General features: G+C 42.1%; 1 protein-coding gene across 2 annotated transcripts in view; it reads right to left on the bottom strand.

Moving 5' to 3' along the window:
* Positions 1-5,378: 5,378 nt before the first annotated feature.
* Positions 5,379-25,206, bottom strand: part of KPNA4 (karyopherin subunit alpha 4) — a 65,303-nt gene continuing 45,475 nt past the window's right edge. For both annotated transcript variants that reach the window (XM_032764834.2, XM_032764835.2), the window contains exons 15-17: positions 21,586-21,748; positions 10,298-10,392; positions 5,379-7,293 (exon numbers count right to left, since the gene is read on the bottom strand). In XM_032764834.2, coding sequence (XP_032620725.1) covers positions 7,195-7,293; positions 10,298-10,392; positions 21,586-21,748 — 357 coding nt within the window. In that variant the 3' untranslated portion in view covers positions 5,379-7,194. The remainder of the gene's footprint in view (positions 7,294-10,297; positions 10,393-21,585; positions 21,749-25,206) is intronic.

The raw sequence follows: 25,206 nt of genomic DNA, 5'->3' as shown, positions 1-25,206 counted from the left end.
GATTGTTTTTTTTTCCTCTCTTTTTTGATTTCCATAGGCCTTACTTATCACTGATAGTGAAATGTCTTCTCTGTATAGGCTAGAAGGAAGGTAAACTGCGAAACTGTCAGAATTCTTAATACTGGGGTTGTTCCAAAACTTATTCAAAAGCAAAGATTGTATTTTCCCCATGAGAGAGGAAGTGAGGATAGGGACAAATTGAAAGCTCCAAGCTCTCCAAGTCATCTAGTTGAAGTGATGACTATAAAGAATGAAGCCTTGAGGAAGAGGTGGAGGAGAGAACAGGCAGCTATCAACGTAAAGGGTTTCCTCAGGGCACTGAGAACCAAATTAAGGTCACACTGGGTGGCCAGGTTCTGTACAGAGGGAAAGAAGTTGTGTTAGCCCTTGAGGAATTTGGATCTAGTGAGGTGGGCAAAAATGGAGAAGTCTTTGATGGTTGAACGGAAAGCTATAATAGTGGCCAGATATATTCTGAGTTTACTGATGGAGCTTATATCTTTAAATTAGGGCTGTCAATCACAGTTAACTCAAAAAAATTAATCCCAATTAAATTTAATCACAATTAATCGCACTTCTAACAATAGAATATCAATTGAAATTTATTAAATGTATCTGGCTGTTTTTCTACATTTTCAATATTGATTTCAATTACAACAGAATAAAAAAGTGCACAGTGCTCACTTTATATTATTTTTATCACAAATATATGCACTGTAAAAATGATCAACGAGAAGTAGTATTTTTCAATTCATCTCATACAAGTACTGAACTGCAATCTCTTTATTGGGAAAGTGTAACATACAAATGCAGATTTTTTTTTTGGTTACATAACTGCAATCAAAAACAAACTTTAGAGCCTACAAGTCCACTCAGTCCTACTTCTTATTCTGCCAATTGCTAAGACAAACAAGTTTGTTTACATTGACTGGAGATACTGCTGCCTGCTTCTTATTTACAATGTCACCTGAAAGTGAGAACAGGAGTTCGTATGGCACTTTTGTAGCCAGTGTTGCAAGTTATTTACATGCCAGATATGTTAAACATCATATGGCCCTTCATGCTTTGGTCACCACTCCAGAGGATATGCTTCCATGCTGATGATACTCATTAAAAAATAATGCATCAATTAAATTTGTGACTATACTCCGGGGGGGGTGAGGGGGAGGAGAACTGTATGTCTCCTCTGTTTAACCTGCATTCTGCATATATTTAATGTTATAGCAGTCTCGGATGATGACCTAGCACATTCCTTTTAAGAACACTTTCACAGGAGATTTGACAAAATGCAAAGAAGGTACTGATGTGGGTTTTCTAAAAATAGCTACAGCACTCAACCCAAGGTTTAAGAATCTGAAGTGCCGTCCAAAATCTGAGAGGGACAAGGTGTGGAGCATGCTTTTAGAAGCCTTAAAAGAGAAACACTCTGATGTGGAAACTACAGAACCCAAACCACCAAAAAAGAAAATAATCTGTCTGCTGGGTGGCATCTGACTCTGGTGATGAAAATGAACATGCGTCAGTCCACGCTGCTTTGGATAGTTATCAACCAGAACCCATTGTCAGCATGCAAGCATGTCCTGTGGAACGGTGGTTGAAACATGAAAGGACATATGAATCTTTAGCGCATCTGGCACGTAAATATCTTGCAACACCAGCTACAATAGGATAGCTCTATGCTTGAAAACCATTTAGGAACCATGTCTCAGCCAGGATAGTGCTAGGAGGATTACCTTCACTCTTTCCTGATGCAGTTTGAATAAAATATTGAGGATGCACTAGTTCTAAAGTTTTACCAACTCTGCACATAAGGAGGGAATCTTGCTGTACCCTAACAGTTGATATAATTCATCGCTACCTGGTTGACCAGCATTAACCTGATGGAGTGGCCCTATACTGTGTGAAGGAAGTGTTGACAAGTACATTGAACTGCTCTCAGCTCTAGGATGTTGACATGGAGCAGGATCTCTTGTGCGGACCACTTCGTGTGGACTGTGGCCTCTTGGTGGAGAGTTCCCCCATCTGAAAAAAGAAGAATCTGTTGTGAGGATCTGTGAGGATGCGGTCCCCACACAGATTTTCAGTAGGTCCTTCCACCACCTGAGGGAATCCAGAACTTTCTGAGATATTGTGATGCATTTGGAAAGACTGTTTGGGGTACACACAGTCACAAGCACTTGAGATGCAACCATGCATGAAGTATGACAAATATGGAAGCCAACATGGACCTCAAGAATTTTAGGTACATCCTTGGAGTTGTTTGTGGGCTTTGTTGTATCATTGAGATTAGACTAGACTCTTTCTTTGGGGAGATATGATGGCAGTTATGGATTCTAGAGTGACTCTGATTAAATATATTCTTTGGACTGGGGTCAATGTAGACTTCCTCTGATTGATGCGAAGGCCCACAGACTGAAATAGGGTTAGAGCCTTGGAGGTTGCCAACTGGACCTCTAGATCTGATTAATCCCTGAGGAGCCAATCATCCAGTTATGGGAATATTGCTTTGCCACATTGATTTAAATGGGGCTTCACAGCTGAGAGAATTGTGGAGAGCTTGAAGAGGAGGACTGGGAACTGACAGTGTTCTAAGCCAATTATGAAACATAGGAAACCTTTGTGGGATGGGTAGCTATATGAAAGTAGGCACCTGGAGACTGAGGGCAAAGAACTAGTCTCCTGATGGAATTATAGTGGCTAGCATCAAGATCCTGAAGTGCTGGGAAAGTATATAGCTATTCAGGTTTCTGAGGTTGAGGGCTGAAAGGGGGAGCATCAGACATATGTGCTGGTACTGAAGACCTGACTGGGGTTCAGTCTCAGGGACTGCAGTTGCAGGTGTCTGAATGGTATCAGGGAAGGGGCTTTCAAGAGGCCCACAGTAGGGGAGACTCCAGTACCTCCAGTATGAAAAGTTTCTCTGGGGAAAGAAATCTGGAGCGTGCTAGAGGACTACAGTATCAAAAAGTCTGAGTCAGCACCAGAGCCTGGAGAAGGGGTTGGTGCTGAGGTGATACCAGAGGGGCTTTTAGAAAGAACTTCTTTGACATCACAGCTCTGGTGCTGGGAAGGTGATAGTACCAGACCATCAATAGGCGGCTTGTGCAATCTGGTACCACAAGGCATCAGTTGGTTCCGAGGCTGACAGCTCCCTGTGCTGTCTCTGAGACCTTTTAGTATGCTGCTTCTTGTGCAAAACCAGTAGCTTAGTACCAGCCAGAGCCTTGGTGGACAAGTCTCAGTGTGGGATTTATGGGATGACCTACTCCTCTTCCTAGTTTCCACAGTTGGGGAAAGAGGCTTCTTCTTGGCTGACTTAGCTTCTGAAGGTGCTGCTTGAACTGCAAGTCACTGCAGTGGCCTAGGGGACAATGTATGATGGGGTGGGAAGTGGACCCCACTGGGGCTAGTGAGCATTCCACTAGAAGGAACTTCACTCCAGCTTCTCTGTCTTTTTGAGACCTGCCTTTAGATGCCATACAATCCTTTCATTTTGACAAGATATGGGTATCTGAGACAGCCTGAATACCCAGGATTATAGGAGAAAGACCTCTGGCAAATATGGCAGGGCTTAAACCCCAGGGTCTTTGACATAACCTCAAGGTCTAATGGACTAAAAATAGGAATCCTAAAGAAAAAAGGGTGAGTAACTCCTCCACCAACCATAATGATGTTGAAACTAAAAAGAAATAAAACTAAATTAAGGGAGGTAAAAGAATAAATCAGTTATGTTAAAAAGGAAGGAAGCTGAGTACAGCAGACAGTTGCTCCATCTCAAGTCACAGGCTCATTCTTTGCTGTTTTGCTATTAAGGCCTCAGCTAAAACAAGTATATTCAATAAATTAGGTGCAATCCAGCTATATTTAATAATTAAAATGTACTTTGTTGAAAAGACATTAGTGCCTTTCCACAGTTTTAATAGTAAGAGTCATTGCTAAGAGTCAACATTTCACCAGATATTTATCTGCTTCTCCCTGACTTTCTTATGTAGCACAGAAGATAACTGGAGTAAAAACACTTCTTAGCAGGATACAGTGTGTAATTTTACATCACACTGGAAGAGAAATGAACGTACAAGAAACCCTCTTCTAATGTGAAGGAAACATTGAAAAAAGAAAGCAAGTACAAAGACATGGGACAAAATCCTAAATTAGTATCTGGACACCTAAATAACTGGCCTGATTTTAAAAATTGCTGAGGTCTCAGTAGCTCTGATTAATGTAAGTGATGCTCAGCACTTTTGGAAGTCAAGTCTATTAGCCATTTATTTAGGTGGTCTATAGAGTCTAATTTTAGGCATCCAATTTTATAACATCATGGCCATTATTTTCTAATGTACTAGTCAGAACATATTTTGCTCCAGGGGCATAAAGGTGAATACTGTAACTTAAAAGTACATTTTCCTGGAGCTTAACTACATTGCTACATTGTATAAGCTCAACAATTAGGAATACAAAAGTTTTAACAAAAAAAAATATTTAAAAATGTGAAGAGATTTAATCCAAGTCCCACCATTATGATCTGAACTCATTTAGGTGATCATTACACTGGGATTTTTCAATAGAATAGAGGCAGTAAATGAAGATGCCTCTACAGGTAAAAGATATGGCAACCACGCTGAATCTGCAACACTAAACCAAGGAGGCACATTGTCCAATGAACAGGGGACTAGTCTTCAAGTCAGTAAACCTGGATTCTACTCGCAGTTCTGCTACCAACATGGCGTGAGATTAGGCAAGTCATTCTATACTTCAGTTTCCCCATCTGTAAAACTATAAGGATGCATGCCTTCCCTTACTTCGTAAAGGATTTTAGAGCTACTTGTGAAAAGGACTGTATGAAAACTCAAAAGTCAAATTGTGCTTTTTGGGGAAGTAAAAAAGAGATAATATAGGTGCAGTATAATTGCTTAAGATGCAATTCTGCTCAATGTTAGCAAAACATCTCATGTTGGTGCTGAAGCCATAACTTCCTCTGAAATGTTCCTCATTTCAAGCATCACTCATTTTAGTCCTGAACCTATTTATGTTCTATACAAATTGTGTCTTCTCACTTATTGCATATTTTTATTAGATATCAAGAAACAGGGAGGTGAAGTTGTAGAAAGCTATTTACATTTTCAAGTTCCCTATATGAATAACAGTTCATATTCTTCGCTTTGGGTCTGTCTCTCACATTGCATCCCATATTTGGGCCTTTGGCAGGTTGAGAGGTATGTCTGAAACACATTAAAGGGTTAAAAGGGTATGGAAGTAACAGTTAATATGAACATTTTGTTAAACCAACCATTTTTTGCCTGCTTGTGTACACAAATGCTTTTTAACTTCACTACAATCTGAATTTACACAAAAAGACACACACCAAAATAATACAACACTGTTTTAAAGGTTTAATGTTTATTTCCCCAAGACAGCCTAGCCTGCACTCTACTTAGATAAATTTCACAAGCTAGTTTTCTGCTGCTTCTAGTTTTAAACTTTAACCATGTTTCTGATGACAAGGAATGCTGTAAAAATACTCTAGTCCAACAAAGAGTTATGATCACAAAATAATCTTTATCCATTCTACAGTGTTTCAGAATTGCCAGTTGATTTTAAAACACAAGGTAGATATAGATGCTAATGGTGACTAATCTGGTATGTTTTATTATAGCAAACTGTTGTTCATGCAACACTTGTGCTCAAAGGGGAAGGCACAGCATTTCCTACAATGAGCCACCTTATAAAGAGTTCTCCTTTTTGTATACATTTGTAATGTCACCTTTAATTTAGTGTGCAGAACCTCAAAACTGAGGCATTACTCCAATTATAAAAACACTTACATGTTTTTTATGCAAGTTTTAAAAATACAAAGTTTTCTCTCTAAAGTGGCTCAAAATAGATTGTTCATGGCTGCCTACATCTAAGATAAAAAGAGTCTAAAACAATTGGACAGATTAGGCATATTATTAAAGGTGTTCAAACCAGGACTTGGATTTGTACATCTATTCACACCTCTTCTTCAGTCTTTATTCAGCAGTACATATGCACCAAATTTCATTTTTAGAAGTTTCCATATCATTTTCATAGAAAACAAAGTTTGAAAACAAGTAACATTCAACAGCACGGTATTCTACCACAAAGGAAACATTTGGTTACAGGACTCAACAAAATCTAAAAATGAGCTATGCTGTAGATTACCACATGCAAAGAGATCATTATGTTATCTTTGAAAATGAAAAGGATGATGAATTTATTACCACATTTTACTGTTTTCTACTATTATGGCAACTGATGTACTGCAACACAGTCTATTTGGAGGGAAATGTATGTTTTTTCATGCAAAAATCTACACAAATTTGTTCTGATGATATGGAAAGCTTTTCATAACATCAAACATTCATCTGGTGCAAATGCACAGGGAAGCCTTCCTGAAAATTCTGACTTTACAAGCAACTAATAAGCCATACAGGAAAGAAATTAAAAATAACTAAAAGAAACAGGGAAAAAAGAAAATAAAACAGGCTGCAGGAGTAAACCAGAGTCTGCTGCTAAACCGGTCTTTATTTGTGTGTCCAGTGTAAGTTAACACTTATGAACTCATTTTGATAATTTGCTAGGTTTATTATCAGCCCCCTGAAGGCGAATCAAGCTTGCATGCGTTCACATACAGCATCACAACCATACTCTCGTACACACGCCACTCCAGGACTAGGAGTCTGCTTCATGAGTGAAGAGCCCCAGGTTTGAAACTTGAGTCTGGCTCCACAGCTGAGTCCAGACATTCATTCAATGTTGTCCATTCACACGGTGCTTCATAGCAAGGCCTGGGCTCATTCTCCTTGGACTTATATGGGCATCCTATTCTCTTTTATGCTTACAAAGCTTGATGATAATAGTACTGCATTCCCCCCCCCCAATTGCTCTAGTAAGTCATTGTTCCTTCTCAGGCACTGACGATCTTTGACCTGTAGCCCTTTTTCTTTGAACAATCTAAATAAGCATTCAGTGAAGTTTTTCATTACATTTTGCCACTCATTCTCACTCGCACCCACTCGCCATCTTGACTTCATTTGGGCTTTTCTGTGATTCCAAATGAAATCTTCACATTTTCTTTCCCGATTTAATGCAGCAGCGGATCCCATGAGCCAAGATTGATGGGTCAAACCATTTTTTATTCAGTGCTGCATTGTACCTAACTGCCAAAATATCACTCTAAAACTGGAACCCCTCTGCTGGTACATTGGCAGATGAATTGAAACCAAATGTTCCACCTTGTATTGCCTCTGGAACAAGGCTAGGATCTTCATCAATCTATAAAAAACAAAAAAATACTTTGAATGGGTACAGATAAGACAAATACTAGTTGAAACAAGTTTTACATCATAGAATGATTCTAATGCTTGTCAAACTAGATTAATTTTTTAAAAAATAAAGCTAAATTATAGATGCTGATTTTGCCTATTTGTAGTAGTCTGACACCATATGATCCACAGAGAATCCTGTGGCACCTTATAGACTAACAGACGTTTTGGAGCGTGAGCTTTCGTAGGTGAATACCCACTTCGTCAGACGCAGGTAGTGGAAATTTCCAGGGGCAGGTATATATATGCTAGCAAGCAAGCTAGAGATAACGAGGTTAAGTTCAATCAGGGAGCGATGAGGCCCTTGTTCTGCAGTAGAGGTGTGAAAACCAAGGATAGGAGGAACTGGTTGCTGTTAACCTGGCAAGCCATTTCACAGTCTTTGTGTCCAGAGCGATGGTGTCAAATTTGCAGATGAACTGAAGCTCAGCAGTTTCTTCTTATCACAGTCTGGTCCTAAGTTTCTTTTGCTGCAGATGGCCACCTTAAGTCTGCCTATAGTGTGGCCAGAGGTTGAAGTGCTCTACCCTACAGGTTCTTTGATCCCATTAGCCATTCCTGATATACTGACTTTGTGTCCATTCTATCCTTTTCATGTAGTGACTTCCGTCCAGTCTGGGCCCGACCTGTACATAGCCAGCTAGCCGCATTGCTCGGCATATGATGCCGTTCTACACCAGGATTCACCATTGCGTGGACGCTGCAGGTGAATGAACCAGTGATGGTATGGCTGGATCGTGGTTAGGTCCTCGCTGATTGGTGTCCGCTGTGTAATTGTGGCAGAGTTGGCATCGAGTATTGTGCACGGATTGGTTCCTGAGCTAGAGTACTATGGCTATGCGTGTGCAGTTGCTGGTGAGAATACGTTTCAGGTTGGCAGGGTTGTCTGTGTGGCAAGGATTGGCCTGCCACCCAGACTGTGAAAGTGTGGGATTCATTTCCAGTGATGGTTGTAGATCCCTGATGGATGGCGTTTGGAGGGGTTAGCTGGGGCTGATGTGATGGCCAGGGATCCGGCTTGGTTTCTTCCTTGTTTGTCTGTGCAGTAGGAGGCTTTCTGGGTGACAACGTCTGCTCTGTTGGAATTATTATACTAATTTCCTCGTGCGCGGTATTATAAGTTTTGAGATATGGCTTGGTGGAGATTTTTGTTTAGGTGTTGATTCCTATGCTTGAAGGGTTTAGAGAGATCGGTTGTACTCGGCAGGCAAATCCCCCTTGGGTTTCCCCACAGAACAATCTGCCAACCGAAACGTATTCTCACCAGCAACTGCAACACGTACCATAGTAAACTCTAGGCCTCCCAGGAAAACCCAATCCAGCACAAAACCTCGATGCCAAACTCTGCCCACATATCCTACACCAGCACACCACAAGGACCTTAACCAGATCCAGCCCATAAATCACTGGGTTCAGTCACCTCTCCAACCAAATGTAATTCTACGCCATCATTATGCCCAGCCAAAATGGTCCTCCTCTGCTATGTACAGTCGCCCAAACTGGGAACAGTCACCGGAAAGGGATAAATGGGAACAAATCAGATAAATCAGGAATGGATATTTTGTTTCTAAAACAAAAAACCTGTAGGAGAAGCACTCCACTCCCTGGCCCACACTAATAGCAGACCTTAGGTGGCCCCCAATCCGCAGGCAAAAAACTTCAGGACAGAACCTTTGAAAGAGAAACTGCTGAGCTCATTCCATCTGCAAATTTTTGACAACCATCAGCTTGCGCTAAAAAAAGACTGTGGAATGGGCTTGCCAGTACAGAACCAGTTTCTATCCTTCCCTACTGGTTTTCAACAACTCTACTGCAGAACCAAAAGTGGCCTCATCTCCTCCCTGATTGAAACGAACCTCGTTATCTCTACGCCTTGCTTGCCTAGCAACATATATATCCGCCCCCTAGAATTCCACTACTGCGTCCGGATCTCGAGTGGTATTTCACCCACGAGCTCACGCTCCAAAACGTCTGTTAGTCTATAAGGTGCCACAGGATTCTCTGCTGCTTTTACAGATCCAGACTAACACGGCTACCCCTCTGATACTTGACATATGATCCACAATCAGCAACACTATATTTACATACCTTTCACCCTGAATCACCCTGAAGCACTTTATGAATTCAAATATGAATTACAAACTTAATGACAGAGAGGATGTAGCAACACTATCTGGACAAGAGAAGAATCATCGAAATTGAGAGGGCACCCCGGATAGACAGACGTGCTAGTTCTGCTTCAGTTAGCACACTAAAAATAGTAATGTGGACATTACAGCACAGAAGGCAGCACATATTTGAATACTTCTAAAATGAGACCACCACCAGACTATTCTCAAGCTGACTGAACTACCCAGCAATGTCTTTGGTATTTTTGATATTATAACATTGTTTTAGCATGTGTGTGTTTAAGTTAGTATTACTTTGGATGTCCAAATGAATCTGGATTAAATAGTGTTCATGTACTGTACTGGTTTTTGTTTTATTAGGTGAGTATCAGACATTTCATATACTATACTCTCTAATTCTAGCCTGTGATTTCACTTCTTAAATGGCTGCTGAATAAAGTTAAATAGGGATTTTTGAAGGTATCAAGCCTGCTAATTTGGTTTTACCAATTTTGTTTTTCTTGCTGTCAACATTAATGTCTCTCTTTTTACTCTATTTTATTGATAAAGACAGAAAAGATTATAATTTCAGTAAGATGTTTTGCTTTAGAGTATGAATCATTTATTTGTATCACCTGAGAGAATACTGCAGCTTTGGGAATATGTTCTTTGGTAGCAGAATAATAAAATTGCATAACCTGATATTATGTTACTCAGAGACAACCACAAAGAATGCTATAATGCTCACAGATTTAAGAACTCTTGTAATTATCTCCTTAACCATGTTTGTAAGCACAGATTAAATGACTGAAAGCAGAATAGATTTCACTGCTACTATATACTTACATCATCTGAAGAGAAGAATTGATCAATGATCTCATAAGCCAGTTTGTAGATGTCTTCATTTTCATGATTTTGTAGCTGTTCAATTTTCTCCAGCCCTTTAAGAGATGGAATTAAATCAAGCATTAAAATATAACAATCTCATTTATCTGACCCTCTTTTAGGCTATCCACATTAACTGAACAGGACTCCAGGGCCAGAAGTGGATGATCTCTCTTGTGGCCACTAGATGCTGCTGCACCATCACACTTCCCCATTCTCTGGATTTTTGATGATCAGATCTGGCCCTGGTCCTAATCAGATTGGATAAACAGGGTTCTGCTGTATTATATCTGACAGCCAAGCACAACCTGCTCCAGACACATTATGATAATACAAGTTCTAAATTAATGGTGCTTATGTGCTATACTGTGAATTATCAAATACTTTTTTTTTTATTATTTAAAAATATGAGAAAAGTCTGCAAAATGATTTAGGTTCAACAGATCGTACTCGCACTTCATTTTGTTAATCTTAGCTACAAAGGCACCTCAAATACCAGTGCGAATAAGGAAATCTTTTAAAATGAGAGTCACTGGGATGAACTGGACACAATATTTTCCAATTACATTTCATGATATTAATCTACATGGAAGATAACCAGCTCTGTAGTGTGCACCCTGCTTTATTGGGAATCCTGAAGGGACAAATGGCTTTAAGGTATAATTACACAGATGTCATAGGAAACAGTCAAAAGGGTTGTGTGTGTTCTGGTATTAAGATAAAACTGAGGTTTCTTTTAACGCTTTTAGTAAGTAGTTGAATCTTACTCTTTAGTGCTTTGAAATATTCATGACTGAAGTCAGTAAATCCATAACAAAACCAAATTCCAAGGTTAAGTATGAGAGAGAGAGACACATGGTGGGTGAGGTAATACCTTTTAATGGACCAACTTCTGCTGGTGAAAGAGAAAATCTTCTGAGCACCACAGAGCTCTTCTTCAGGATCTATTCATGTGCCTAATGGACTATAGTTAAGACTCCTTGTTTGTCACAGATTCCATGACTTTCTGTCACCTCTGCAGCGGCTGGTATGCCTGGCCCACAGGCCACTAGAACAGCTCAGGGAGTCCCTGGGCCAGGCACACCAGCTGCTGCTGGAGCAATCTCGCCCCTCCTCTTTGCCCCCTGAGCAGTAAGAGTTTGGGGGGGCGGGGGGGCTCAGGTGCGGGCAGTGCTTACCTAGGATGGGCTCCCTGCAAGGGCTACAGGAACTCCCTTCCCTCAGCTCTTAGCTCCATGTGCTGCTTCTGTCAGCAGGCACCACCCCCACAGCTCCATTGGCAGCGATTCCCAGACAATGGGAGCTGCAGAAACAGGGCTTGGGGCAGAGTGGAGGCAGCATGTGGAGCTCAGGAGCCAGGTAGGGAAGCTGCCCCAGCCCCGCCAGCCCTCCGCCACCCAAGCATCTGCAGCGCCCTCTCCCAGCACCCACGGTGCCTCCCCTGAGCAACTGCGGTGCCCGCCCCCCCCGCCCCAGGCTGCCCCTCCTCCCCAAGTTTTAGTCAGGGGTATATAGTAAAAGCCATGGACAGGTCACAGGCTGTGAATTTATGTTTACTGCCCATGACTTTTACTAAAAACACCCGTGACTAAAATGTAGCTTTAATTATAGTGAACAAGTGCAGCCAGATAAGTTAACAAGACTGTTAGACCTCAAAATTTTAGACCAGCTAGATGGCTTAAGGGGATAAGTAGTAGTAGTTCTTCAAATCTGACCAACTCAGCCAACCTCAATTCAAATCCCACCTTGGGCAGAAATTGGGAAAAGGTTGGTTGGCATCTTTTTCTTTATTTTGAAGGAATGTAATCAAAATATTTTTATTAAAAAATTAGACATGTGAACAGTTGCCTGCAGGAGAAGGGCATTTTAGGGATGGTGCAACAGGGAGTGGAAGAGGAGTGAGGGTTTGGAGACTGCATCAAGGGGCAGGGATAAATGGAGATAGGGGATGTTAGAGGGGTTGAGGGATCAGGTGAGGGACACATGAGGATAAGTGGCACGGAGCTAGGGGAGAATAGGGACAGGGCCCTACATGTACATGTGCATAGGGAGAGGGGCTCAGATCCCCCAGATCCTTATCCCACCATGTGTGCCAGGATCTGGGGCCTCTTGCCTGCCTAGGGAGTCTGAGACATACTCCCTGACCCACCTAGTGAGCTGGGATGGACAACCCAGGCCTCTCTGGAGGGTCTAAGCTCCACTCTCTGCCTCCCTTTATGTGCACCAGGATCTGGGGGATTCCTGCCATCTATGGGGGTCTGACCCCCTCATGTGCCCCAGCTTCTGGAGGGAGCTTATCTTTCAGGGGTGGGAACTGAGCCCCCCTCCCTTCCATCACGTGAGCTGGGATCTTGGGGGGGATCCCTGCCCTACTGCCTAGCACCACCCCATCTGAGCCAGTATCTGAGGAAGCTCTGCCCTCGTGTGGGGAGTTTAGAACAGGTATGTTTGAAGTATGTATCAAGAACACACTACTGACATTGGTGTGAGGGGATGAGAATGAGCATGCTTGACCAACAGCAGAAACTCTCCTGGACTGTGAAGTGGGGGATGAGAACACCCGCTGACGTGAGTGGAGCCGTTCACACATCTCATTTTTCAGGCTATATTCATCTCCTTCAGGCAAGGTGGATAAAAATCAATGATTTAGAAAAAAAATCAGATTTTTTTTTGGATAAAATGCTTTTTTAGGGAAAAACCTATCTAAAGGCACATTATTAAGAGACATTATAGCTCAAAGTTATCTCATCATGGAATAGGGATTATAAATTCTAATTCTATAGTAGGAGACAATATATTCATGGAATGTTTAAGAAAAGTTTTGTAAATGAATTCCAATAGTTCATGGATTAGGGACCCAATCTTATATGGACTTCTGTATAGATTATTTAGGTTAATCTTTCTATCTACCCAATGAAACTCAGTGCTCAGTCTAGAAGATACCATCAGAGATGCTTAGTTTTGCAGTTCTCAAACTGTGGATTTGTGTCTCCAGAGATAAACACGCTTGTTAACAGCAAAAATGTTTTTAAATAGAGGTGAGAAATAACAGACCTCAACCCTATCGTCCCTCTGCAAATTTGTGTACACACAGTCAATCCCTTACCTCTCTCTAAAAGTGCAAAGTTTCAAAAAGTTCAGCGAACAGAATATTGTTGGGGGCGGCATAGAGCTGGACAAAGAGAAGAAGTCTGGCGATAAATCTGAGAAGGGAGGGGCAGGCAGCAGAAACAAAAGTGAAACTGTTTGAGCAGCATATTCCAGAAGTCTTGAGGTCTGAGTGTAGTCTTCATTGATTTGAGATCTACCATACCATTCTCTCACTAGAAGGGAAAACCTATCATGGCAGCAGGCCATAAGAGAGACCCAATTCGGGAATATTTTAATGAAATTACTCTACCTGTGGGTAAGACAGGCATGCATGCGAAATGCAACCCGTGCAACTAAGAAATGCAAGGCCTGAGGGCTGCCCAAATGAAACATCATCATGAGAAGTGTTCCTTCTCAAGAGGAAGCTGCGTTGCAGATGAAAGGAACATGTCTGAACATACAGGATCTGTTATCCATCTAGACATGGAAGGCCAAAATAGCTGCCAAATGCACTCTTGTAGAGTTAACAGCCAGACTCCTTCAGATCTAGAAAATGGTCTAGTATGAGGTCCAGGGTGCTGGCTTTGAAGATGTACCTTTCCTACAATACCAAATGGAGAAGTGCTTCCACTTAGCCAGGTAAGTGTTTCTAGTCAAGAGATTTCCGGTATTCAGAAGCACATTTTGGTCATCCTTTGAGCAGGATTTTTCAAAAAGCTTCAGCCACGAAGCAGCCACACTGCTAGAGGGAGAGCTTGGAGGTTCAGATGGAGCAGATGTCTGTGGTCCCCTGGGATTAAGTCTAGATCTAATGGGAGGGTTAGAGGAGAAGTCAAGTATCAGTGTTGACAAAGCCATGCCGGTGCTATAAGAATGAGGTGAGCATGGTCTTGTTTTATTCTGACTACTATTCTGGGCAGTAAAGGAACTGAAGGGAAGGTGTATGGAAAGAAATTCTTCCAGGATAGGAGAAAGCAATCTGTCAGTGAACCTTGGCTGAACCTTCTCCAGGAACAGAGCTGAGGGCATTTTCTGTTGGTTCTTGTTGCAAACAGATCCATTTGAGCAGTTCCCCACAGATGGAAGATGGACTTGGTTATCTCTGGACGTAATGACTGGTTACGCTGATGAGAGAAGGATCTGCTCAGCCGATCTGCTACCACATTCTGTTTCCCCGAAAGGTAAGCTACTTTGAGATGAACTGAGTGTGTTATACAGAAATCCCAGAGGCAGATTCCCTCCTTGCAGAGTTGGTTTGACCATGCTAGTCCTGGTTTGTTTATGCAAAAAACAGGGTCACTGAATTGTCTCAGAATCAATAGATTCTTTCCCACTATGTGGGGAAAGAAGGCCAAACAGGCTCACGTACCGCTCTTAACTCCCTGACACTTATGTGAGACTCTACATCTTGAAGCGACCAAAGGCCCTGCATCTGTGGGGATTCTATACGAGTTCCCCAACCCAGAGAAGAGATGTCTCTGACTAGCATGCGGGTTGGTAGCAGGCAGAGAAAAGGAACCCCCGCACAAGTTTTCAGAGGGTCCATCCACCAATCTAGAGATATCAAAACTAACACTAACACCTGATCCACTTTGTCCACATGGGGACAACTCGGAGTAAACATTCATTCTAGCCATGCCTGCAGCTTTCTGAGGCATAGCCTGGCATACTGAACTACAAAGGTGCATGCTGCCATATGACCCAGGAGACTCAGGCAGTTCTGTAGTGTTGTGAGAGGGTATGCTTTTATTCGGAGCGCTATGTCCTGTAAGGTTTCATATGGGGCTTGTGGTGGAAAGGCTTTGGCTTTTGTGAGGTCTAAGGCTATGTCCACACTACCACTTATGTCAGTATAACTTAAGTCGCTCAGGGGTGTGAGTAAGTCACCCCCTGAGCAATGTAAGTTACATCAACCTACGTGCTGGTGTGGACAGCACTATGGTGGTGGGAGAGCAGCTCCCCTAGAGAGCTTACAATGGTGCAGCTGCAGTGTAGCTGTAAGTTTTCAAAGATGCTGGCTGGTCCATAACTTGTGGTGGAGAGGCTGCCTGGAACTATTCTTGGTACCAAGGGATGGTGCTTTCTGTGCTGGTGTCTCTGGTGCACCCTCCATGGCTGCGTCCAACAATGTTGAGGGGAGGACCTGGCTGGAGGGGAAGGCTCCACAGTGACCAGAATGGCCATTGATATGAGCCTGGACCCAATGCTGTGGTTGCTGAATAGCCCATGGTCGCAAGACTCTGATGGGGAGATGTGCTGTGTCCTGGACAAGAGGATGTAATTTCTGAGCCTGAGGAAGAGTCAAATGCCTGAGACAAACTAGGGGTTGATGCAGATGGGACTGATGAGAGACAGCCTGAGCCCGGTGATAACAGTACGGCAGAAATCACAGGAGACTCTCCTCTCAACAAGACAGAGGTTTGAGTAATGGTACCGCAGGATCTAGGTGTGGTGAGGAATAAGCTGCAGGCACTGGCACCGGCTGCAAGCCTTCTGCAGTTGGCGATACCAGTACTAAGAGGCTAAGGAAGTCTTTTGCAGCTGCATGTGCTGCCAGGGTGATTGGGATTGGCATTGGCATCGGCTGCTAAGTCTGCAAGCGTCCTTCAAGGAATGGCCTTGACAGACATGGCACAGACTCCGGAGGCAGTGAGACTCCCTTGGGAGGTGTTGAGCTTTCCAAGGGTGGTCTCACTCCCAAATGCTTTGTGGAGTTTCTGCTTTGGTATTGCTTCAGTACCAACGCAGAAGAGGTGGAACCTGAAAAAAGGTCTGAGTCTTTTTTTTTTGGTACGGGGGAATGGGACTGAGGAACTGCAGACACCTGTTGGGGTACTCCGTAATGAAGATGAAGTACTTGGGGCACTTTACTCCTGTGTACCTCTCTGGTGGAGGCTGAAGTGCTGCTTCCATAAGCAAGAACTTAAGCCATGCCTCCTTATCTCTTTTTGAGTGGGGTTTGAAACTTTTACAGATGAGACACGTGTCACTGATGCCTAAGCATTTCAGGCAGGACAGATGCAGGTAACTGACTCGAACAGGATTTGCACAAGTCTTGCAGGACTTAAACCTTGGTACCTCCAGTACCAGTACTGAAAGAGTACAAAGGGTCAAGAGACCAAAAATGGAAACCTAGCTGTAAACCCATCAAAAATTGACTAAAAACCTAACTATATGCAAAGAAGAATGAGAGAAGTACTTGAATTAATCAAGTCTGCATTTGCACCAACCATCACTGGTGGTAAGATGAGATTGGATAGGGATGGGGACAGCTCTGCTCTCTTATACCATCACACAATGGAATGCAGCAGAGGGCACTCAAGCCACCCCAACAGATACTACAAAGGGGAAAAACAACAACAGCTGACATCTGTGCACAGGGCGTGCGCACACTTACAATGGCTATGACAATTACTCAAAGAACCCAAACTTCACAAAGGCAGAAAAGACAGTGTTAAGGTTATGCGGGGGGCGTACCTTAACTATCCCTCTTAAGGTGATGCCCCAAAAACACCCATAACATATTTGCACTCTGCCTTTTCACTTTGTGGGAAAGGAGCTACCCTGCCCTATAGTAAAATACTTAGCCTATACTTCTGACAGAGTACCACACTTGTATCCTGTGAGTAAGTGTAAAGTGGCTGTTAAATTTCACATCTAAATTTATACTTGTCCTTACCCATCAGTAAACCCACAGACTGCTCTCATAACCCACATGACTGCTGATAATTCCTGTGTCAAGATTCTCCCCACCCCCTAGCGCCTTGCTACTAAGGCCTGGTCTACACTACGCATTTAAATCGATTTAAAGAGCGTTAAATCGATTTAACGCTGTACCCGTCCACACTACAACGCCCTTTAGATCGGTATAAAGGGCTCTTTAAATCGATTTCTGTACTCCACCCTGACAAGAGGAGTAGCGCTAAATTCGATATTAACATATCGGATTACAGTTAGTGTGGACAGAAATCAACGTTATTGGCCTCCAGGCGGTATCCCACAGTGCACCACTGACCGCTCTGGATAGCAATCTGAACTCGGATGCAGCGGGCAGGTAAACAGGAAAAGCCCCGCGAACTTTTTAATTACATTTCCTGTTTGCCCAGCGTGGAGCTCTGATCAGCAGATCAGCATGGGTGGCGATGCAGTCTCCAAATCCAAAAAGAGCTCCACATGGACTGTACGGGAGATACTAGATCTGATCGCTGTATGGGGAGACAAATCTGTTGTATCAGAGCTTCCGTTACAGAGAACACGAATGCCAAAGCGTTTGGAAAAAAGAATCTCCAGGATACACAAGCGCTGCGTGACCAAGCATAACGGGAAGCCAGAGACTCAAATGGACGCTCATGGAGGGGGCAGAGGGGTACTGAGGACTCCAGCCTATCCACAGTCCACAAGCAGTCTCTGAAAAGTATAGCTTCTTCCTCTGGCTGAGCTCCCAATGTCTGTAGGTTCAACACAGTGTCTTGGGTGGTTCAGGGAATAGCTCCTTCACGTTTCCCCCCCCCCCCCCCACCACGTTGAAAGAAAAGGGAAAGAAATCATTTCTTGACTTCTTTCAATGTCACCCTATGTGTACTGAATGGTCTGTGCTGGTAGACGGCGATGTGCTGGCAGAGCAGTGAAGAGCAGTCATCGCGCTCACTCTCCCTCTCCCCGGGTGAGTAGAGGTGGTACAATATGACTGATATCTGTCGTCGACCATACAGCCCGTGAGTGCTCCTGGCTTGGCTTCAGGTGAGGCTTGGCGGGGGCGCCCTGGTAAAAATGGGAATGACTCCCAGTTACTCCAGTAGATGATACCTCAGAGATGGCTCGGTAACCGTTCTTCATCGCGTGTAGCAACTGGGGGCTGAGCTTCATCACCCCCCTCCCTTTCCTGTGTAGAAGCAAAAGATTCTGTTACTCCCTGTGGACTGTCATAGCCCCGGACGAGGCTGCTCCCCTCATTGTTATCTCACTAACATAGTGCTCTGTTTTCTTTACTTCCCCAAAGTCCTGCTCTCATCTCTCTTTCAACTTGCATCATGACACATATGAACAGGGTAACGGGACTTCACACTGACACTGCCAAGGGTAGGCCCAGGAAGGTTGGGGGTAGGAAGCGAAACAACCGATGGGGTGTTGCAGGACCGACATTGCGTGCCCTGTGAATACTGACATTAGAGCAGCTGTGCTCCTGATACACTGGTCCTCTAACACACTTGCCCCCTTATTTCTAGGCAGGACTGTACTGATTTTTAGCAAACCATAAGGGAGGGATTGACTCAATGACTCGCCATAGTGCAGTCAATCCCAATATTTTGCTGTTTGCGTTGTGCCCCCGGCACGATTTTCAGCCTAGTGGCAGCTTCATGAAGCAGCGGACATATCCAGAGGGGGAGAGATAACCGTCATCTTCATTTTGCCAGTTTTCTCCTGACAGTAGACAGTAGAAGAATGTACGTCCCGAGGAACCATTCCTGCTTATAACATTGCAAAAGCAAGCTTAATGCTGCTGATCTGTAGCGCTGGTGAGTATCGCCTCTCTCTCCGTGGCATCCAGCTTAGTACACATTACGGTGCGACCGGACAGAGGAAAAAAAAAAAGCTGAACGGGCTCCCCATTGGTTCCGTGCTATGGGTCTGCAGGGGCATCCAGGGGAAAAAACGGCGCGAAAAGGATTGTAGCTGATAGTTTTCCCGGAGGAAAGGAATGATGATGACGACCATTTACCCAGAACCACCGCCGACATAGTAATGATTCAACCCAGAATTCCAAGGGGCGGGGGAGATCTAGCAGGAACTATGGGGATAGCTACGGAAGAGCTACCCACAATGAATGCAACGCTTCAGAAATCGACGTTAGCCTCGGACCATGGACGCACAACGCCGAATTACTGTGCCTAATGTGGCCGCATGAAATCGAATTTATAATATCAGTTTTATAAAACCGATTTTAGCTAATTCGATATTATCTCGCAGTGCAGACGTGGCCTAAATGGTACATCTATAAAGTAATTAAACACCTGTGGTTGGCCTGAGTCACTGACTTAGGCTTGCAGGGCTGTAAAATTTCTGTGTAGATGTTTGGGCTTAGCCTGGAGCCCAAGCCCTTGGACTCCACAAGTGGGGAGGGTCCCTGAGCCCAAAAATCTACACTAAAAGAACAGAAGTACTTGTGGCACCTTAGAGACTAACAAATTTATTTGAGCATAAGCTTTCGTGGGCTACAGCCCACTTCATCAGATGCACAGAATGAAACATATAGAAGAAGATATATATATACACATACAGAGATCATGTTCTCTGTCGTTAGTCTCTAAGGTGCCACAAGTACTCACGTTCTTTTTGCGGATACAGGCTAACAAGGCTGCTATTCTGAAACCTAACATCTACACTGTAATTTTTAGCCCCTGCAGCCCAACCCTGAGTCAGCTGACCTGGGCCAGCTGCAGCCATGCCTCGGGTCTTTTTTTCCCAGGATAGATGTACCCCAAGACAACCTATCACAATTTTGAAATAAAATGATGCAGCTAGCTCCTCAGGGTTCATATTCTCCCCTTTCCATTACTCATACACAAGGTGAGTGCAAACTTTGATCTCATATGACAATCACAACTCTGAGGCTTCTCAAACTAATCCCCATCTCCTCAGCTCAAACACACCCTTTCCAACCTGTCTCACGTATTGCCTCCACTGTTAAACCAGTCAACACAGCTACAACTCACAAACTGAATGCAGCTGCAGAGTATGCAGCTAAATCCCAGTGGCTATTCCCAGCTCCAGGGGACCAGAGTCAAAGCTATATTTACTGGTTTTCTGAAGTCTGCTTAACTAAACGTTCTGCAAGGACATGAGCTCCCACTGGGCAGCTTAACTCTGCATTAGTAACATTTTTGGCCATTTTATCTACTGAGTGGCAAAAGGCAGTTTCTCCCTCTTGTGGCTACCATATCCCCATAGGATATATATATAAATAAAATCAATAAAATATATATAGGCTTGTCTACCCATGGAATTGTTCCTGATTAGCTGCATGTGTGTATATTTACTCTGGAATACATTTGTTCCTGTTTAGTTTAATTCACTTTAACACGTGTAGACAAGCCCTTAACTGCAGAATGTCAGATACAAAGAAAAAGCCTGAGATGTGTCCTACTAATCATACTTATCAAGCAAGTAGTAAATGAAGATAGAAGTAGCAGAGAGTTTTATGCTGCCCTAGGAAAGAATCATAGTTAAATCACTCAATTGAAACTGAGAATCTGGTTTGATTACCAGCTCTGTCAGACTTCCTGTGTGACTTTGGGCAAGTCACCCTATGCCTCAGTTCTCCAACTGTAAAAGCTTCCCAGGGATTTGGGGAAAATAAAAACTGATTATAGTTTGAGGTGCTCAGATGCTGTGGTGATGAATTAGACTGTACAACAGCTGTGTAGAATATATCCAATATGTATCTATCCATCCAGCAGATAGAGGCATATATAAATATATCAAGAAATTCTGAGATTTTATTTTATTTAAATGTAACATATAGTTACTCAAATACCTCTTACTTTAGTATATTCCCTCCTGAACTTCATCTATTCATATCATACACCCATGAACTTTGGATTTCTTATTTCAAGGAGCAACACTCTCTTATCTCCTGAAGTTACCTGCAGTGTAGGAGTTTTCCATAGAACTTGCAGTGATGACTAAATGAAAAACATTTAATATTAAAATGGTTTCTTTTCCTCAAAAAGAGCTCCAACTGGCTGGTAGCTGTTTAACAATTTAAAAAAAAAAAAAAACATGCCAGAAAGCCATTAACAAAATTACCACTTAATATTTTGTTTTAAAATTTATCTGGGTATAATTTGATCCAGTCTGATTAAGTTTGCAGCCTGTGAGGTAAAGATACCCTCCATGTTCTAATTTGTGAAGTGTATTTTTCTAGTTAGGTCATATACACTACATATATTCAATTTAAGGTTTCTTCAAATAGAAAAGTTCACGTTAAAATATCTCAAATCACTAAGTGAACCTGATATTGAGATTTGATACAAACAGTTAAACAAAAAGACAAAGATGTAATAAACGGTGCAAAGTCCATGAATATATTTGTGGTTAATGTTCAACCATTAGTTATAATAATAATGGTAACACCAAGTAATTATTCAAAAAAATCATACCTCCACACTCTTCTATAAGATTGGCTATGGTCTCCGCTTCATCTTCAGCCATTTTTAATATATTACTTAGTCCATCCAGCACTACTTGTACAACTTGAGCATCTTTTACTGTTAACAAGTTGCAAAATGGAGGAATTACATTTTGTTGAATTAGATATGCCACCTAGGAAAGAAAACAACATATATAAAATTAAAATGTAACAGTAAATAGTGTGTGAGAGGTACAAAGATGCAAGAAGAGAAAGAGAAGCTACTGGCACCACAAAAAAAATGTTTTAATAGAAGAGACAAGAAGGAAAGACTACATGAAATAAGAAAAGAGTTCATTCAAAGTATGTACTGAACAGTATAAGGAAGTTGCCTACCTTACAGTACTATAGGTACTACACTGTAAATGTAAGGCTGTCAAGCAATTAAAAAAATTAATCGTGATTAGTTTCGCTCTTAATAATAAAATACTATTTAAATATTTTGGTGTGTTTTCTACATTTTGAAATATATTGATTTCAATTACAACACAGAATATGAAGTGTACAGTGCTCACTTTTTTATTACAAATATTTGCATTGTAAAAATTATAAAAATAGTATTTTTCAATTCCCCCATTACAAGTACTGTAGTACAACCTCTATCATGAAAGTTGAACTCACAAATGTAGAATTATGTACAAAAATAACTGCACGCAAAAATAAAACAATGTAACACTGTGGAGCCTACACATTCACTCAGTCCAACTTCTTGTTCAGCCAATTGCTCAGACAAACAAGTGTGTTCACATTTGTGGGAGATAATGCTGCCCGCTTTTTTTTTATGTCACCTGAAAGTCAGAACAGGAACTTGCATGGCACTGCTGCAGCTGGCATTGCAAGATATTTACTTGCCAAATGTGCTAAAGATTCATATGCCCCTTCATACTTAAAGCACCATTCCAGACAACATGTGTCCATGCTGATGACGAGTTCTGCTGGATAACAATCCAAAGTAATATGGAGTGATGCATGTTCATTTTCAACATCTGAGTCAGATACCACCAGCAGATGGTTGATTTTCTTTTTTGGTGGTTCCAAAGTTTCTGCATCGGAGTGTTGCTCTTTTAAGACTTCTGAAAGCATACCCCATACCTTGTCCCTCTCAGATTTTGGAAGGCACTTCAGATTCTTAAACCTTGGGTCAAGTGCTGTAGCTATCTTTAGAAATCTCATGGTGGTATCTTCTTTGCGTTTTGTCAAATCTGCAGTGAAAGTGTTCTTAAACAAACAATATGTGGTGGGTCATCATCTGAGATTGCTATAACATGAAATATATGGCAGAATGCGGGTAAAAAAGAGCTGGAGACATACAATTCTCCTCTAAGGAGTTCAGTCACAAATTTAATTAATGCATTACTTTAAGTAATCAGCATGGAAGCATGTCCTCTAGAATGGTGGCCGAAGCATGATGGGGCATACAAATGTTTAGTGTATCTGGCATGTAAATACCTTGCAATGCTGGCTACAAAATTGCTGCGTGAATGCCTGTTCTCACTTTCAGGTCACACTGTAAATAAGAAGTGGGCAGCATTATCTTACATAAATGTACACACATTTGTCTGTCTTAGTGATTGACTGAACAAGAAGTAGGACTGAGTAGACTTACAGGCTCTAAAGCTTTACATTGTTTTGTTTTTGAGTGCAGGTATGTAACAAAAAAAAAAATATTTTTAAGTCGCACTTTCCTGATAAAGAGAATGTACTACAGTACTTGTATGAGGTGAATTGAAAAATACTATTTCTTTTATCATTTTTACAGTGCAAATATTTGTAATAAAAATCATAATATAAAATGAGCACTGTACACTTTCTATTTTATAACTGAAGTCAATATATTTGAAAATGTAGAAAATATTCAAAACTCTTTAAATAAAAATAGTTTTGTTTAATTGTGCAATTAATCACGATTCATTTTTTTAATCGTTTGATAGCCCTGCCTTATAGTTCAATACCTACAGTAATATAAGGTTGGCAACTTTCTTATACTGTTCAGTTCATACTTTGAATAAACTTTTTTCTTATTTAATATAGTCTTTCCTTCTTGTCTCTTCCGTATATTAATATAAATATTGTTTAACAGTGCAATTAAGGATGCGATTAATTTTATTTAATTAATCGCATGCGTTAACTGAGATTAATCGACAGCACTACTATAAGGTACTATAGAACTGGAGGTTCTTTGAGATGTGTGGTCCCTATCTGTATTCCATTGTGGGTGCAAATATGTTCCATGTGCCCCAAGTTGGAGCATTCTGAAAGCATTGTCTGTTGGTCTGCATATGTGCACGGGCTCACCTTGTGCTTCTGACTGAGGAGATAAAAGGGCAGGATGGACTTGCTGCTTCTCCAGTTTCTTCTCTACCATGAATCAGAGAAGATCTGAAGCAGAGGGGAAGTAGGGTAAGGTAGTGGAATACAGATAGGGACCGTACATCTCAGAGAACCTCCAGTTACTATAAGGTAAACAACTTTCTCTCCTTCCAGTGCTGGTCCTATGTGTATTCCACAGCGGATGACTGACAAGCAATACTCAAATTGTAGGAGGAAGCAAGGGTGTAGACAGAAGAGCTGAATGAAAGACTGTTTGTATCAAGGCAGTGTCTCATAAATGTGTGGCTGGAACTCCATGTAGCTGCCTTGCAGATGTCAAGTAGAGGCACCTCTTGAAGCAATGCCAAAGACATTGCTTGTGCTCTTGTAGAACGAGCTCTTACCCCCAAAGAGGAGGAGGAAGATTAGACAACCGATAGAGCAAATTACAGCCTGAGATCCATTTTGAGATTCTTTGATAGGATACCACCTGACCCCTGACTGTTTCCATCATGGTGACAAAGTCCAGGAGACTTTCTGATTGGTGGTGTTTTCGGTAGGTAAAAGGCAAAGGTGAGCCAAACGGTGGGGAATGGAGTCTTCTTCTGAGAATGTGTGAGATTCTGGGAAGAACGCAGGTAAGTGATAACTGGTTCTGGTGAAACAGACTACTTTGGGAGTTAATTTAAAGGCGGAAACAATGAAACGTCCTTATGGAATATAGCAAATACAAATACAGACTATCCCTCTGATACTTGACACCACGCAAGGCACTGTATTTAGCCGTATGGAGTGGAAATCCATCAACCTCATGAAGAAACTTGCACAAATACAGACAGATATCTTCCTTTCCAAATGCAAATGGATGGACATCATACCAAATGGACTAAAGGTAAAAAATCCACTGCTATCTACATACTACACAGACCACAGTGAGAGACTATGCCATACTCTATCAAAGAAACTAAGGAACCGCCTGATCAGCATCCTATACAGCAAACAGGAAAACATCAAAAAAGAGCTCTCCAACCTGGAGACTCTCATAAAATAACCCAACTTCCATACAAACGGACTTCACTAAAATAAGACAGGAGATCTACATTACTCACTTCACCTCTCTACAAAGGAAAAAGGATTGTAAGCTGTCTAAACTCCTACCTGCCACACGGGGCCACAACTGTGGTACCCCTAACCCATCCAGCAATATCGTCAATCCATCCAGCCACACACTCAGCCCAGAAGAAAAATCTGTCCTATCTCGGGGACTCTTTCTGCCCTGCCA

This window comes from Chelonoidis abingdonii, chromosome 8 (genome assembly GCF_003597395.2).
Source record: "Chelonoidis abingdonii isolate Lonesome George chromosome 8, CheloAbing_2.0, whole genome shotgun sequence".
Lineage (NCBI taxonomy): Eukaryota > Metazoa > Chordata > Testudines > Testudinidae > Chelonoidis > Chelonoidis abingdonii.
The sequence above is the reverse complement of the archived record's forward strand: the minus strand, read 5'-3'. Positions and strand labels throughout refer to the sequence as shown.